The sequence below is a fragment of the Arvicanthis niloticus genome, chromosome 1, assembly GCF_011762505.2.
Source record: "Arvicanthis niloticus isolate mArvNil1 chromosome 1, mArvNil1.pat.X, whole genome shotgun sequence".
Taxonomy (NCBI): Eukaryota; Metazoa; Chordata; class Mammalia; order Rodentia; family Muridae; genus Arvicanthis; species Arvicanthis niloticus.
In genome coordinates, this window is record NC_047658.1 from 107,951,765 (window position 1) to 107,967,884 (window position 16,120).

The 16,120-nt window shown below is 55.3% G+C and overlaps 2 protein-coding genes across 20 annotated transcripts; both read right to left on the bottom strand.

The window, feature by feature from the left end:
* Window positions 1–154: 154 nt before the first annotated feature.
* Window positions 155–8,427, bottom strand: Slc25a22 (solute carrier family 25 member 22). Of its 14 annotated transcripts, XM_076913422.1 has the most exons (12): window positions 7,966–8,155; window positions 6,117–6,224; window positions 4,715–4,743; window positions 4,556–4,608; window positions 4,306–4,431; window positions 3,999–4,054; window positions 3,059–3,149; window positions 2,420–2,538; window positions 2,138–2,312; window positions 1,901–2,055; window positions 1,749–1,824; window positions 155–1,666 (listed from the first exon to the last, which is right to left on the bottom strand). In XM_076913422.1, the coding sequence occupies exons 4-12, from the start codon at window positions 4,573–4,575 to the stop codon at window positions 1,513–1,515; spliced, it is 972 nt and encodes a 323-aa protein (XP_076769537.1). In that variant the 5' UTR covers window positions 4,576–4,608; window positions 4,715–4,743; window positions 6,117–6,224; window positions 7,966–8,155; the 3' UTR covers window positions 155–1,512. The 14 variants fall into 14 exon arrangements, with proteins under 14 accessions (XP_076769537.1, XP_076769543.1, XP_076769505.1 ...); XM_076913428.1 differs by lacking the exon at window positions 6,117–6,224; XM_076913390.1 differs by having other exon boundaries at window positions 4,556–4,743.
* Window positions 8,428–8,652: 225 nt separating this feature from the next.
* Window positions 8,653–14,783, bottom strand: Pidd1 (p53-induced death domain protein 1). 6 transcript variants are annotated; one of them, XM_034503132.2, is made up of 16 exons: window positions 14,699–14,783; window positions 13,696–14,084; window positions 12,866–13,279; window positions 12,321–12,530; window positions 12,183–12,237; window positions 11,885–12,086; window positions 11,684–11,809; window positions 11,393–11,572; window positions 11,167–11,314; window positions 10,940–11,075; window positions 10,712–10,862; window positions 10,500–10,623; window positions 10,285–10,403; window positions 10,090–10,203; window positions 9,790–9,989; window positions 8,653–9,375 (listed from the first exon to the last, which is right to left on the bottom strand). In XM_034503132.2, the coding sequence occupies exons 2-16, from the start codon at window positions 14,006–14,008 to the stop codon at window positions 9,123–9,125; spliced, it is 2,745 nt and encodes a 914-aa protein (XP_034359023.1). In that variant the 5' UTR covers window positions 14,009–14,084; window positions 14,699–14,783; the 3' UTR covers window positions 8,653–9,122. The 6 variants fall into 6 exon arrangements, with proteins under 6 accessions (XP_034359023.1, XP_076769476.1, XP_076769472.1 ...); XM_076913361.1 differs by lacking the exon at window positions 14,699–14,783 and adding an exon at window positions 14,437–14,603; XM_076913357.1 differs by lacking the exon at window positions 14,699–14,783 and adding an exon at window positions 14,429–14,603.
* Between the last annotated feature and the right edge of the window lie 1,337 nt (window positions 14,784–16,120).

Sequence of the window (16,120 nt, forward strand, 5' to 3'; positions counted from 1 at the left end):
GCCTGACTGTATCCTATCCAGACTGTGAGTTAGGAGTCTACAAGGGTGGAAACTTGGGCAATGCTGGTCTGCACAGAAAACCTGGCTAGTTTCTAGTTTCGTTGCCCATCCTCTCCCCACTGTTCCACCCAAGCACAGACTCTTAAAGCAAGCATCTATTTAGAATATTTATTTATCTTTTACATGACAAGACACAAAAAGTTACAACTTCTTAAAACTCTTCAAAAGAAAAAAATATAATTCTGTAAGCAGCAGCAGCAGCTTTCAAGGTACAGACATAATAGGAGGAGTGGCTCCCAGGAGCAACCGTGAACTAGGGGCAGCCCAGACTTGAGCCCCAGGTAGTGTCACTGGGAAGGGGCCTCCATGGAGGGGGTTGGGCTTGAGGGACACAGCACCAGCACTTCAGTCAATTCACCAAACACAATCACATGGCCAGGGCAGGGGAGGACTGCTTTGATTCAGAACAGAGGAGCTAGGGCTGGAAGGGTGGGGCTTTCCAAACATGGACAGAGGCCCAGAAAGCTGGGAGGCCCAGGCTCCATACTGGCCTTCATGCCTGCCCTTCCCCCACAAGCAATCTCTGTCCAGGAGTAGGGCTCTATCAGAAGAGTTACCAGGCTGGAGAACTAAATTATTGGACGGGGTTAGCAATAGAGTCCTGAGGCACAAATAGCACACAAGCTCGGGGTGCCTGACTCCATGGGGAAAGGCAATTGTGCCCTTATGGGCTGGGCCCATCCCCAAGCAGCCTGGCCAGCTGACTGCTGGGGGTGGGGGAGCAAACTGCCCACCACAGGCACACAAAGACCTCAAGCAATCTGGGTCCCACATGGTGGGGGTCCAAAGGCTCAGCAGGAAGAGTATGTGTGGGGTGCCTGGGACGACACTTGAGTGTGGCAGCACATCCAGCCTAGGAATCCTAGCTTGACATGAGGCTAAGACACTCCGAGCCTCCTGTAAGGCTGCCTGGGGAGGCAGAGTGGGGTCCTGGATGAGGTGGGAAGAGCAGCAGGGGCACAGACTGATGGACGGAGGACAGGCAGAGCCACGTGGGCACAGCTAACTCAATAAATAATTCTGGGTGTGTGTGGGTCCCCTTTGTAGACCAGGAGAGCCCAGAGACCAGAGCCAGTGGACTACAGGGTAGGGTCTGCCTGCCCAAACCAGGCCTGGGGGCCCCAGCCCAGAGACCAGCTCTGTCTCATGGGGTGTTCAGGCCAGGTGGGACTAGGTTGAGGTACAAGGATGGGACAGAACTGGCTCAACAGGACGGGCTTGAGGAATGTACAGATTTCTGCATTTTCTACATAAATAAGACCTTGATCCCAATTTTTTGTCCCTTCAGGACCACATGGGGGCCTATGTGTATACCACCCATGTGGACCCTACACCCTCCCCTTGCCTTCCTCTTTGATGGGGAGGACTGGGGAGAGACCATTCCTCCTCAGGCTTGTGCTGGTCACCCTTTTCTGGCCCCTGCCCATAAGCTGGGGAGAAGCAGCCATGGGCTCAGGCCTGGGGTTCTTGCAGCAGCCCCAGCAGAGACTCAGCGATGCCCAGAAAGTAGACCACCTGGGCGATGCCAAACAGCGGGGCAATGACCAGTGCACGGCAGTATGCACCTTTCAAGAAGGCGGAGGGTCCCTCATGTCTCCAGATCTTCCTGTAAGGGAGGAAAAAAGTCAGAACTGGTGCCCAGCCCAGCCCTGTCCCAGCCCTGTCCCAACTCATGGGACCTGGCCCACCTTGCACAGTCCAGAAACCCGGAGTAAGTGTCCTCATTGACACCTCGCTCAAGTGACTGAAGCCGAGTCTTCACCACTACAAGAGACATATGAGTCATTATAGGGGCTCCCGCCTAAACCCCCAATGGTGGGGCCCAGACCTAAGCACTGACCATCACAAGGGTTGACAGCCACGGCGGCTGCACTCCCAGCCACGCAGCCTGCCAGGAAGGACACATAGAAAGGTGACTTCTCCTCAGAAGATGGGCGGCCCAGCTGATTCAGGTTGGCAAACAAGGGGAAGTAGACAATGGAGAAGGGGACATCCCTGTTGGGAGGAAGGCGTGATGTTGGTGGAAAGGGAGGAGCTAGCAGGCAGACCTCCTTTTCCCATATGCCCGTCTCTCTACCTGAGTAGCGTGGCCCCCAGTCCCTTGTAGAGGCCAGCAATGCCATGATTCCGCAGCAGGTCACGGGTCAGCTGGGTAGCTGTGGGTCGAGGAGCGGCTGGAGCCTCCACTGAGGGCTGGGCACCTCCCTGGGCTGAGAGCTGAGCCTGGGCAGCCAGGATCTTCCTCTGAGCAGCTGGTGAGAAAGGATCTCTGGTCTCTTCCTCCTGGCTTGGGGAAGGGGCAGGGGAGAGGGTCTAGCCGTTGTCCCCACCCAGGCTCTGTCCCCTCCCTGCACCTTACCAATGCGGCCCGCATCTTGCAACTGGATCTTCAGCATCTCCATGGGGGTGGTCACAATCACCTGGCAGGTGCCAGCCCCGCAGCCTGCCAGCATCTCCTTAGGCAAGGTCAGCTTCTGTCTACAGGGCAGGGGCAGGACTATGATGAGGTGATGAGAAACAATTCCCTACATGGGTCAGGGACAGTCTGATTCACTGGTGCTAAGGGGGATGGGAACTGTGGAGGTCCCATGGGGGCACAGCTTTGGGCTCCAGACTCTCCAGCAACAGGCATCCAGCCCGAGGGACAGATGTCTCACACGCAAGGGGCTCATAAAGAGAAATGGGGAACAGAAGGGGCCAACCTTGTACCCCCATACTCCAGGGATGGGGTAACTGCTCAATGCCCCCAAATTCTGGCAGCAGACAGTGGCTAGGGGCCAACAGCCACTGACTCAGCAGCTGCCTTGCACCTCCTCACGTGGGCAGCAGGGAAGTGCCCGCCCCCACAAGGTCAGGGATGTTGAGCAAAGGGGCTGAGGTAGAAGAGCCCCTGGGGTCTGTCATCAGTGTAGGGGACTGCTGGGGGGATGGGTGGGGTTAGCAACACACCCTTCCTCAGGACCTGGGCCCCAGCAGCCATCGTGGCCGAGCCTCTCACCCGTCCTTGGAGAGCTGATGTCTGAAGAAGTCATTAGCAGCCAACTTGATGGCTTTCTCAGGGGTGACCAGGGTCAGGTTAACTGCTGCTCCTGTGGGGCATCTGAGGGTGAGCTGAGGCTTGGGGGACACAGGCATTGTCAGGTGGGGATAGACTTGCTGGGTCGCTTGGGTTGGGGAGGCTGTGGGATAGCGCTTGCTTTGCTCCACACTGGCAAAGCCCTGCCTGGCACTCCTTGGCTGCAACCTCCTGCCCTCTCACCCACATATGGGTTTGTTTTGTGCCAGGCAGGCGGGAACCAGGCAGGATGGGGTGGCGCTGTGTCCTCCCTCCCCAGCATTCCACCTCCATCTGTCTCTGGCTTTGGCAGAACAGGAGCCTCTCCTGAGAGGCAATGAGGAGCAGGCCCCCAGAGACTACGGTGGGCCTTCCTCCTGGGGACAGGTGTTCCCACCAGCAGGACCACAGTACGGGTCAGGGCTCAGGGAAGGCTGTGGATAGCCGATCAGAGCTGAGGGCTCAGGGCTACACAGCATCTGGGCAAATCCACCCTCAGGGATTGTTTTCTAAGCTGCTTTGTTTAATGCCCCTGGTCTCTAGGCACAGATGTGATCCTGCCTGTCACATAAAGTAGTGGAGGAGACCTGAGCCACTAGGAAAAAGAGAAAAATAAACAAAACCCGTCCTGCTCCACCAGTAGAAGACAGCAGGGTGTTCAGGTGAGGGCTGAGACCTGCCACCCTGCAGAAGACTATCCCCTCAAATATCCAATTCTCCCAGCATGAAGGGTTGGCAGATGCCCCCATTGTGCTCAGGTGCTACCAGCACCACATAACGCGTCTATACTTACAGACCAAGCCCAGGCATGCATCCCTGTCCCTGCTCCCAGCCAGACCCGTCTGCCACCCATCTCCGTCTGCCGCCCATCCCCAAGCCTCACCCCTGTACATGCCGAAGTAGCCCTCGGAGCGGATGGTCTTGATGAGGCAGTCAGACCTGTAGTCAAGGGGATGGCAATAAGCTGTGGCCAGCTGGACCCTGGCCCTGAGTCAGGCAAGGGCAGCCAGTGCTGTCTCTACCCACTATGCTCATCCAGGGCCGACAGAGAAGCCAAAGACTCTGTCAGGGACGGGATCTTTCTCAAGCCTGCCCTGTGATTTTTTCCCTTTCCTCAAATCCAGGAGTGCAGGAGCAGAGATCAAAGGTGGAAGCTGCACCCTCACCCCTGCTAGGCAGCTGTCACTCACATGCTGGCATACATGCGCTGGCCATTCTGCTGGTTCTGCAGCCGTGTCTTAGCCAGGTCGATGGGGAACACGCAGGTGACCCCGATTAGCCCAGCGATGCCACCATTGATGAGCTTGGCCGGCAGGCTGTGTATGCAGGGTCAAGTGTCAGGATTAACATCTTCAACCACAGGACGGAGGGACAGGGAGGTCATGCTGGGGAGGGGGTGAAAGCCAAGACCGAAAGCCCGGGGATCGGGGTCCCTCTGACCTGATCTGCTTATCAGCCATTTACACCAAGTGAAGCAGGAGGCTGGCTCAGGCCTGTCGAGGGGCGGGCGATGTAAGTGGAGGCACTGATGGGGAGGGGCTGATGAGGACGATGTGGGCGGCTGGTGGTGGCTGATGTTGGGGGAGGGGATGTCCTCACCTTGAGAGCAATTTCAAGACTTCTGCCACCTGAAAGAAAGGACAGAATGAGTGGTAAAACGAGCCTATCAGAGAAAGAAGTCCCTCTTCCTGCCCACCATCTCACAAGGGATTGAAGCCCCTCACTCCCTAGACCCCATGCTTCAGGCTGCAGCCATCAAGATACCCTGAGGTTACACTGAGGGGTGGGTGGAGGAAGAAAGGGAGGCCACCCATCCCTGGGGCCACCTGGCTTCACTTCAATGCCCTCCCCATGGCGTCCTCCCAGGCAGCCAGGAACTCACGGCTCACACCGCTCACACGCATTTGCTCACGCACAGAAGGCAAGCTCCAGCCTTTAAAGGGCCAGATGCCTTTTAATGCAGTGGTACTTGGACCCCAGACTTGAGCTGTGGTAACCAGTCCCCATCCTTGAGCGGAGAGGCAGCTAGCATCTGCCATTTTCAGTGGGATGGGGAGGTAGTGGTTTTTCCTTTGTGAAGCTCCTGGCCAGAGCCGACCCAGTTCCATAGCTGTTCATTCACTTTGAGTCTCAGAGCCCCTTTCCATAGAGAAGCAAGATTCCCACCACACCCAGCTGGCTGCCCACCTTCCTTCCCACTTCCCGAAGGAAGTATTTCACTCCCGGAAGACACAGGAGCCTGGGGAGAGGGATTTGGGGAAGAGAGGTCAAGAATAAATGGTATGAAGAGGGAGGGAGAGGGATGCTGGTCTCCTGAAGCATCTGTGGCTGGTACATCCCATAACTTTAGAGTGGGAGAGAAGAGGCAACAAGAGCCTGCCTCAGGGGGCTCCCGTGAGGGATACAATCATAAAAACCAGTCCCGGTCCTCATTGTGTCTTTTCCTGAGCCCTCAGAGGTCAGCTGTCACACACAGGCTAGTATCCTCAGTGCTGCCACATGGGGCCACGTGGCTGCATCATACTAAAAAGCCCCCAGACGACTTGTGACTTTGGACCTACTACCCATCTCTCCCCCCACAATCCACGGGGTCCTGCTCACCCTGAGTGCACCCCAGAGTGCCAGAGTGCGGGCAACTGCTCCTCCACGGCTCCAACAACTACGCTCACAGAGGAGATAAAGAGGCTGGCCAGGAGGAGGAGACAAAAGCCTACAGGGATTGGCTGAGGGGCGGGGCGGGCCTGGGTGGGGGGAGGACTTTCTCTTTCACTTTGGGCTAAATGGTAATCTCTGCAGCTATGGGAAAAGGAAGAGAAGGGTAAGACAACTTCTGGGGGTCTGGGGCTGGGCCCAGATTGTATGCTAAAGAAAGAAACAAGCCAAGCAGGTTGCCTACCCACAGGGACCCCAGCTTCAGGCCACTCAGTAGGTTTCTATCTGGAATAAGCACAGACTGGTCTACAGCCCTGGAGCCCCAGGGAATGGGACACCCTGTACAGACCTGTCAGTATGTGCTCTTGAGAAATGGGTCAACAACCACTGTGCTGAGAGATCCGGGTGTACCCATCAGGGAACGTTAGGTTAGGGCACAAGAAAGTAAACCTGTTTTCTGGAAAGGACAAGAAAGGGATGCTTGACTTTCAAAGGCCACCACTGCCAAGCACAGGCCCTGCTCACCTGGTGGGACCACAGGAGGTGGAGGCAGTACTCCAGATGCCCTCTGACCTCTGCATACCAGGGGCCTCAGTAAAAGAGTGCCTGTCCCTCCTAGCCCTTGTGTGTGGTGAAGGCCTGACCTCTGAACTCTGACCTGTAGTCTGACTTCTTACTCCATACCATGCTCCAAGTGTAAACTAGCTACAGCAGCAACCTCTGCTGCCCCATCTCTAGGGAAGCCCCACCCTTCCTTATGCCTCTTCCTTCAGCCTGCTGTCCCTCAGATGCTACCTCCCCTCAAATCTGCGATCTGGGACCTAGGTGTTGTGTGTATCCTGGAAGTCAGACAGATAGTCTGAAGTCCATGGGGGAAGAGCCAGGCAGGCACTGAGATCCCCAGGGCTGAGTCAGCCCTGCACCCAGAACTAAACAAGACAGGCAGAACACCAGAGAAGACAGGTGTTCTGCTGCCTGGAATAACAGGCAAAGGGAACCCTCTGGTCTGTTCCCTGCCTCCCCCACTCCTAGAGGGTTTTTTTTGTTTGTTTGTTTTGTTTTTTTGAGACAGAGTTTCTCTGTGTAGCCCTGGCTGTCCTGGAACTCACTCTGTAGATCAGGCTGGCCTCGAACTCAGAAATCCGCCTGCCTCTGCCTCCCAAGTGCTGGGATTAAAGGTGTGCGCCACCACCACCTGGCTAGAGTTTGTTTTTGATTTAGGAGTTTTTGAGAGACGATTGCCCTGGCTGTCCTGGAACTCATTCTGTAGAACAGGCTGGTCTCAAACTCTGGCTCTGCCTCTTGAGTGCTGGGATTAAAGGTGTGTGCCACCACTCTTAGCTTGTGTGTGTTCTTTAAACTCTCATCAATTTGAGACAGCTGTCAGGGCTCCTCAGCACTGTCTATGTTACCATAGAAACCTGATTGTCTAGTCGGGCCACTGAGGAGCCAGAGCTGTCTGCCTTCTTCCCCAGTCAAGTCTCAGGCCAACTGAGAGAAGCCAGGTCAGCATACAGAGGCTGATAGCTCCATACAAGTTCTTCCCGATTTTTCACCAATCGAGCTGCCCGTTTCCTACCTAAAAGAAAAGCATCCTGGTTCCCTCCTTTAATCCCAGCCCTCAGGAGGCAGAGGCAGGTGGATCTCTGTGAGTTCAAAGACAACTTGGTCTACAAAGAATTCCAGAACAATAGCCAGCTCCAAAGAGCTGAGAGACAGGGATGGGGGGAAGGGGCTGAGTTTGTGTCTGGGCTGGGGTTGAGCCTCACCACCAGTGCCCTTCCCCCAATCCAGTCTCCCTTGCCCCTTCCTCTTATGGAGGTTAGCTTTGTCTTGCTATCTACAAGGGCCACAAAGAGGTTTCTCACAGAAAGGTACTCCAGCTGTCCTACAAAGGAAAAGCAGTATGGGGCGCATCCTCTGTTCCAGCCAGATCATGCCCTTTACCCCACGGTCCGGGCTCAGCTGGCCTCATTATCTCTAGCCAGACTACTCGGACTCTGACCATGTACGTGCCCACGCAAGTCCAGTGGGTTCTCACGTGTGCAGCACCCCCACCCTCCGCAGAAATAACTCCAGCCTCAGCTCTGGAGATTCCACTCTGCTGGGACACGTGTGCGCGGGGAGCGCGCCCGGCAGAGCCGGGACCGAGCACGGCCTTCCACACCCGGAGACAGCCGGTCGGTCGAGGTACCCACCGGTTCAGGCTCCGCCGGAGCCGCAGTGTCTTGAGATGTCACCTCTCCCAGCCACCAATGCCACCCTTTTTCCTCCCTGCAACTCAGCCAGATTTGGGTGAGCGCCACGAGAACTGACCAGCTAGCACTCACCACCCTGCCGCCGCCGGGATCGCCTCCCCGCTGTGCCGCGCCGGGCCTGCACCTAGGCGGGGAGGCGTCTCGCGGAGGCGCGCCCGCTCCGCCCTAAGATTTTGCTGCCATCGGCTCCCCCTCCCGGCCGGCGTGGCCACTACCACAGCCTCAGGCCACCCTTGAGGGAGTGGGCTTTCTTGCTTATCCCTAGGCCCTCCTTGTTCTTACCTCAAGCCAGAATAGACCGAGAATAAGTAGTAGGAAGCATGGGGATGGGATGGTCTGGGAAAGGTTTGGTCCCGGAGCTTTAAGATAGATGCTCCTTAGACACCGCCCATAAGACCCTGGTGGGCAGGGCTTATGCACCATTCTGTCATGGATGACTTTGTATCCTTACCAGCTGCAGGGTTACTATGTAGAATGGTTCCTCCCCACCCCTGGGGAATAGTACACGTCAGAGCCTAGAGATGGCTCACTGGGCAAAGGTGTCTGCAACCAAGCCTGGTGACCCTGAGTTCATTCCTGGGGACCCACGTGGATGGGAAGAATGACAAAGGTACTGTCACACACACACACAATAAATAGCTTTTATTTTATATGTATGGATATTTGCCTGCATGCATGTCTGGTATCTTATAGAGGCCAGAGAAAGGTGTTGATCCTTCGGAACTGTAGTTACAGACTGGCATGAGCCATCAGGTAGGTAGTGGAAACTGAAAATGGGTTCCCTGAAGGAGCGGCCAGTGTTGTTGAGTCATCTCTCCAGGCCTTCTCTGCCCCATCTTAGCAGGAGGGCCTGGCATGGTAGCAAGTATGGACATACACAGGGACTAGGCTTCAGATCACTTAGGTAACCTGCTCTCTATCCTTTAAGTAAAACAATCTCTGAGGTGCACTCTCTGCAAGTTGGAGGCTAGCCTGGGCTAGACAGTGAGGGGGTTTTGTATGCTGGGGCACTGTACCACACAGGTGAGGTAGAAGGATAGGGCTCTGCCCACTGGCCAAGTCAAGTTTAAGGCTATCTTAAGTCTGTAAGCCTAGGCCTATGCAGACTCTGGAGTCTGTGAAGTCGAGGTGCCAGGCAGAGTGGAATCCTCAGGGGCCAGCCCTGTGCGCCGAATGCTGTCCTGGTACTTGTGGCGGCCAAGCTCCAAGATGGCACGCACCTCTTCAGCTACATCCTGCCGGTCACTCTGTTCCAAGGCCTGTACCAGGTGTCCCACAGCTCCAGGCTGTCCAGTCTGGCGCTCAGCCCAAGAGAAGAGCATGTGGCGGATCTGTCCATCCAGGTCATCCCTGGAGGGGTGGCGATGAAGGTGTTTTGCCCAGGAACACACACAGAGACTCAACATATCTCATAAGTTCCTTGGGGCCGGGTGGTGGTGGCTCACACCTTTAATCCAAGCACTTGGGAAGCAGAGACAGGCGGATTTCTGAGTTCAAGGCCAGCCTGGTCTACAGAGTGAGTTCCAGGACAGCCAGGGCTACACAGAGAAACCCTGTCTTGAAAACACTCCCCAACTCCCCCTCCCCCCCCCAAAAAAGTTCCTTGGGCTAGTGACCAGACCTTCCTTTTCCAGGCTGGTGTTTGTTCCAACCCCACCTCCTTGAAAGCTTTTAGCTAGTGTGTGGGGATCAAGAGTTGGGGAGACATCAGCCTTGAACCTGAAGCTGGGAGTCAGCAGGATCACGAGAATTCATGAAGCTTACCTGAATTCATGCCGGATACGCTGTAGTTCACGGTAGGGCATGCCTAGGTGCAGGGCCACGGCTGGCCAGTCAGGACCGAGACGTGAGGCCACACTCAGCAGGTTGCTCTGCGTCAGAAATCCAGTTTCCGCATCACCCAGGTTCAGAGGCATCAAGGAGAAGTCAGTCCCCTGGCCACTGCCCTGGGCCCCCCGGAGTCTCTGTCAGGAGGCAAGGATACAGTAAGCTTGGACTGATTGTCTTGTCTTTGGTCACCCTGAGACTATCTCCTCTTGTCAGCTTATGTCTCTCCAGCCTCACCGGTAACTTGATGGGCAAGGTGGCCATCCACAATGCGTCTGTGCCCTTCTTCTGCCGGGCAGCCTCAGCCTCTTCAGGCACCTCCACGGGAAGTGAACCCCGATAAAAGGACACCTGAGGAAGGATCATGTGGGGTTCAGAGCCCTGACTTCAGATCCAGATACCTCAGTCCAGGATCCTGACACATCAGCCCACCTGTCCTCGAACATCCTGAGCTTCCCGGTCCAAGGTTGTGGTAATGTAAACCTCCTTTACATTCTTCAGGTGTGAATAGAAGACAAAGCAGATTCTGCCATCCACACAGTCTGGACGGTCTATGGGGAGTTGCGGGGGGTGGGGGTGGGGGAACAAACTCAGTAGGAGGGGCCCAAGTGTCACTCCCCAGGGCACCCTGCATAAGAGAGACCTACCAGCATCTACATCAATGCCCCGCTCAAAGGCTGCAAAGAACTTCTCACCCTCAAACATCTCCACAGTCTCAGAGGGTTCAGGGCCACGGTAGCGATCCAGCAGCCGACTCAAGGTGGCATCTACCTGTGGGACACCCACAAGGGATTAAAGGCCAAAGCTTTGTACCCACCCTGGCCTTCAGGTCACTCCACTGTTTTCCGTGCTGCCGCACCTTGCTCCGGGGCAGGCACTGCAGTAGGACCTGCTCAGGGTCTCGACGCCTCTGCAGCGCAATGAGGTTCACACGGTGCAGGCGCAGCCGTTCCCAGGCCTTCCGGGCCAGGCCCCCCACACAGGTTTTGGTGGTATACCAGAGCCAGTACCTGGAAGTGCCACAGTTGAGGCGTAGCCATACAGAGGAAGGGCAGGAGGAGTTCTGTGGAAGCTAGGGGACACTAACCAGGAAAAGTGTGTGACCTGGAAGCGTGCATATAGGTGGGTGAATTCCAGTGCCACCTGAGTGGTGATGTCATCCCAGGTGGTTGTCAGGGGTGTTCGGTGGAGCAGATGTAGGTGGGAACGGTTTAGACTGAAGCCTGGACAGGAAATGGCAGAAGGCTAAAGCCCCTCTAAATGCTGTTTCCCCTGCTAATCACCCATCTTTGGTCCTGTGGCATGCAGCTTCACCTGTAACACCAGGAGGCAAGGGCAGCTGCACAGTGACAGGGTGTAGGAAGCTGGGGGGGCCGCTCTGTGAAAGGCACAGCAGGGGGCTTACTGATGCCTCGGATTCTTCCAGAAGGGCTCTCAGCTCTAGTCCGGCCATATGCACTACCTGGACAGAGAACCATTTCAGTGCCTTCCTGTACACTGAGGCATCTCCTGCCACCCTTTGGCACTGCCCTGCCAATACCTGCATGGAGACTTGCCGAGGCTCTTCTGTGACCCCAGGGGGAAAAGTGACTTTGACCCCAGGATGACCTGAGGAACACAGAAGTGCTCCCTCTGGTGGCAACAGGCAAGTGTTGGATACTGGGCGTAATACGACCAGGAACCAGGAGAAGTGGGGGACCTGGCAGCGAGCCCAGAGCCTCTGGAACACAAGGGAAGACAGAGTCAGGGCAGAAGACAGTGGGTGGGGTGGATGGTGTCAGGGGCAAGCTGCTCCTCTCCCCTCACTCCCAAGGGCCTAGGCAGCCACCACCTTGGGTGCCTCTTCCTCCAGATGGGTCTCTAGATCATTCCAGATGTTGTCACTCCGAGTCCTCACAACTACCTCACGACAGCGACGGACTCGTGGAGGGACAAAGAGCAGCCATAAGCTCACATCCTGTCAGGCAACAGTAGTGTGTGAGATGGGGCCAGGCCGAGGCCACCATCCTGCCCCTACCCATCTTGGACATGCCTGCTGGAAAGCCACCCCATGAGGCTGCAGCTCCAGGACACCACTAAGCAGGAAGTCATGAGGTCCCAGAGAGACCAGGCCTGGCTCGGGCAACCACAATCGATAGTGGATGGTGATGGGCGTGGTGGTGGCTCCTGCTGGAAACTGTAGGCGGGCACCACAGGCCAGGGTCACAGAACAGCCATGGGGAGTCACAAGGAAGCTGAGTAAGAAAAGAGGTATGAGGGCTGAAAGACAAGGTATCCCAGTGTGGCCTGGGAGGCAGGGTAGACAGATCTAGCCACATTCCCACCAATACCTGTCCAAATCTGAGGTCAGGAATAGCCTGGGCATTTCTGGAATCTGGGATATACCTGCACAAGGGATAGGCATATGGTCAGAACGGGGATGTGCCTTTACCCACTCATAGCCTGGCTATGCCCCATGCCAAGCCTACCTGGGGGACTTGGAGGCGCTGGAGAGGCCTCACCCAGAGGATTCCCCTGCAGTCGCACAAAGGGAGCGTCTAGTAGCTCAGCAGGCAGGTCTCGGAGCTGGTTGTCCCTCAGGTCAAGTCGGGTGATCAGTGGCAGGCGGGCCAAGCCAGTGGGCACCGAGGTCAGGAGGTTGCTGTGTAGAACAAGGAGCTGCAGGGACCGCAGCCCCGCTGCAGGCAAGTGCTGGCTTAGGGCTACTTATGGTGGCCTTGGGCACCTGGACAAGACACTCAAAACTAAAGGCTTCGGGCTCTGCCACATGGTGGGACAATGACACATATGAATTACAGGCAACCAAGGAGGTAGAAAGAAAGGGGCCATCTGGGAGCAGTGAAGGTTCACAGGTGAAGTGCAGCATACAGAGGCTCCTGTGGAAGAGGAGGGAGGAGGCCAGAGTCCCGAGACTTTAGGCTGCAGGGGGCCACATGGGAGTGGAGCTCTGGGCAGTAGCTGAGGCTTGCTCGCTACTCGTTGGTGAAACAAAGCTGATATCATTGCTACTCACCAAGGGAAGCTGGGAGATTTTGCAGCCGGTTGGAGGCCAGATTGAGCTCACGGAGACTGCTCAGGTCTCCAATCTCAGAGGGTACGGAGTCTAGAAGGTTCTCAGAGAGGTCAAGACGCTGAAGGGTGGACAGGGACCCCAGAGTTGGGGGCAGTCTTTCTAGGCGGTTGTGTGTCACAGTGAGGAAGGTGAGAGTGGGCAGTGCCCCCAAGGCCTCTGGCAGCTCTGAGAGACAGTTGTGAGAAAGCAGCAATGCATCCAGACTGCGCAGTTCCAGGACACAGCTCGGCAGTGTCTCCAGCCTGTTGAAGCTCAGGTCTAGGTGGGCCAGGCAGGCCAAGTCACTCAGGCCGGCAGGCAGAGTGGTCAGGGTACCATGGAGGCAGGCACCCAGGGCACCCCTGCTCTGGCCACCTGGAAGTGAGGGAGACAGCTATAGCCCTCAGAGTTGGAGTCTCCTCTATTCAACCCTGTCAGAGAAAGTCTCCCTTTTAAGCCAGCCAGAAGGACAGAGAAAGACAGAAAAGTGGAGAAGACAACAGTTCATAAAAACTGACAGCATCACCACAGAAAAACTGGGATCTGCAGAGACCCAACTGGGCACCTTCATAGTTCTAGGCTCAGAAGACAGAGCCCAGCCAGCCTCACTTTGGGGAAGAAGGTGACAGGGCTAAGAACAGGGAACAGTTGTGGGGTGGGGGTTCACACCTGATTGGCAGGGAGAAGAAAGGTCTAGAGCTAGGGCTGAGACAAGGATGGCCTTTGTGACCAAGAAGTCCAGTCAAAGCTGGGACAGAGATGAGGACAGGGTCAGGAGCAAGGGTACTCACCTTTGAGGACCAGGGAGCGAAGGCGCAAGAGACTCCACGGAACCTTGGCTAGGGTGTCATCTAACAATTGAGGGTCCTCGTGGGTGCTGAGCCGCAAAAACTCCACTTGCAGCAACTGTGGGGACTGCTGGGAACACAGGTACTGCAGCCGATGGCAGCCCCCTGGGTGTAAGTCCAAGTTCAACTTGTTCCCAGCCAGGAGAAAAGGTGCTCCTCCGAGCCTGGAATCCACAGCCTGCACTGTGGGTCTTGCAGCATCCTCTGCAGCAGCTGCAGTTTCCTCTGGCTTCTGCCCCTCCAACACTGCAGCCATCACCCATGGAAGGTCCTCGGGGACCAGACATGTCCCAGCTTGCCAAGCAAGCCTGCTTAGGCAAGGCTGAAAGAAGCTGGAGAAGCAGAGGGGGGAGTAGGCTGTAGAGGACCAGCTCCTCCTCCATGTCAGAGCAACAGTAACTCGGTTTGGAAACCGGGGAGCTCTTGAAACCACCAGCCCAAGAACCCAGGGCACGACGGGTAGTGAGTGGTCACTGCAGCCCTACGGCTTGCATCTGTGCTCGATCCTTCTGCCTGGGAGGGGCACCAGGCAGGACGACAACTCTGTGAACAGCATAGCTTGGAAAACCCTGCTAGACTGAGGACAAGGAGAGGTTTCCCACATCAATTCTGGAATCTGCCCATGTGACCCCTGATCCCACCTACAGGACTCTTGTAATAAGGACCCACTTTCTACCTTCATACCCAAATGCTTGGGGGAGAACCCAGAACTCTCTTCCACTGCAGGCGTTACTGTGCCCGAGAGGTCACTGCGAAGGAGAGCCAAGAGGACTTTGGGATTCTTATGTTAGGATCCCATATCCTAAGAGTGTCCTTAGCAGACACTCTTGAGCCACAATTCCCAAGTCCCGCCTCCGTCAAATGGGGAACGTAGAGAGGGTCTCAGTAGGTGTGGAGTCGCTTTGGTCCCGCCTCTGGAGCACACTTCCCGCCTCCCCTTGAGTACCTGCCACGCTGATCTCCCCGCCAGTCTAGGCGCGCTCCAGGCTGTCTTCCCGCCGGCGCGCTTCCGGGCGGGCGCCCCTCGGGCTCCGCCCCTCCCGCCCAGCCAGTAGGAATTCTCCCGGACTCTCACTGACGCTTCTTTTTTTTTTTTTTTTTTTAGTCTGCACCAGGGAAGCCGGTGACCAAAGAAACTCACACTTTCAGACCTCTACAACCCCAGACCTGTGGTGACACTGCATAGTCTGGGCCCCAAGTGCATTCTAAGACAGAAATTTTGGGGTAACTTAAGCTATTGTCACACTCCTTGCTAGAAGCTAGAACTTTGCCGGGCGGTGGTGGCGCACGCCTTTAATCCCAGCACTTGGGAGGCAGAGGCAGGCGGATTTCTGAGTTCGAGGCTAGCCTGGTCTACAGAGTGAGTTCCAGGACAGCCAGGGCTACACAGAGAAACCCTGTCTCGAAAAACCAAAAAAAAAAAAAAAAAAAAAAAAAAAAAAAGAAGCTAGAACTTTGAATGCTGGCCTCCTGGGTGTAAACTGCTCTGGGAAAGTAGTTCTCAACCTGTAGGTCCCTACCCCTTTGTCAGACTTATCTCTCCAAAAGATATTTACACTACCATTCATATGAAGTAGCAGCAAGAATAATTTCATGGTTGGGATCACTACAACATGAGAACTGTCAAGTATTAGGAAGGTTGAGAACCAGAATCTAGGACTTCCTTCTCAGGCTTTGCAGTGAACTCCAGCTTGTTGGAGCTCAGATACTTCCCCATTGAACGTTACTGTGGGCCAACTGCCTAGGCAGTGGGTTTTCTACCTTTTCTTCCCTGACTTATGTGGTTCTTTTAGTTGGTGAACATTGAAGCCAACACCCAGAATCCTCAGTGGAGCTGGTGGACTGGTAGTGACCAAGAGAATGTTCTACAATCTAAGTGATGAGCAGACTTCCTGTCTGCTTCCATTCTAGCACCTGTCTCTTTCTCACTGTTTCTGTAAAGCTGCCAGAGGGATCTTTATTAAAAAAAAAAAAAAAAAAACAAAAAAAACAAAAAACAGTCTCAGGGGCTTAGTATAATTGTGCTCATGTGCAAGCACAGTACCTAGCTGAGATGGGAGAATTGCCATGCTGAGCTGCACAGCAAGACCCTGTCTCAAAAGCAACAATCCTAGGAATATTACTTAAGTCTATATTAGTGAGCATGTGGTATATGCTTTTAATCTGCACAAGGGTGCTTCACCTTTGAGCAACCTCTCCCGCCCTCTTGGGTATTATTTTACAGTTAAAAAAATTCGCAATAAGTGGTGATGGCTCATGTCTTTAATCCCAGCACTCTGAAGGTAGAGGTAGGTGGATCTCTGAGTTGGAGGCTAGCCTGATCTATAGAACAAGTTCCAGGACATCCAGTGCTACATAGAGCAACCCT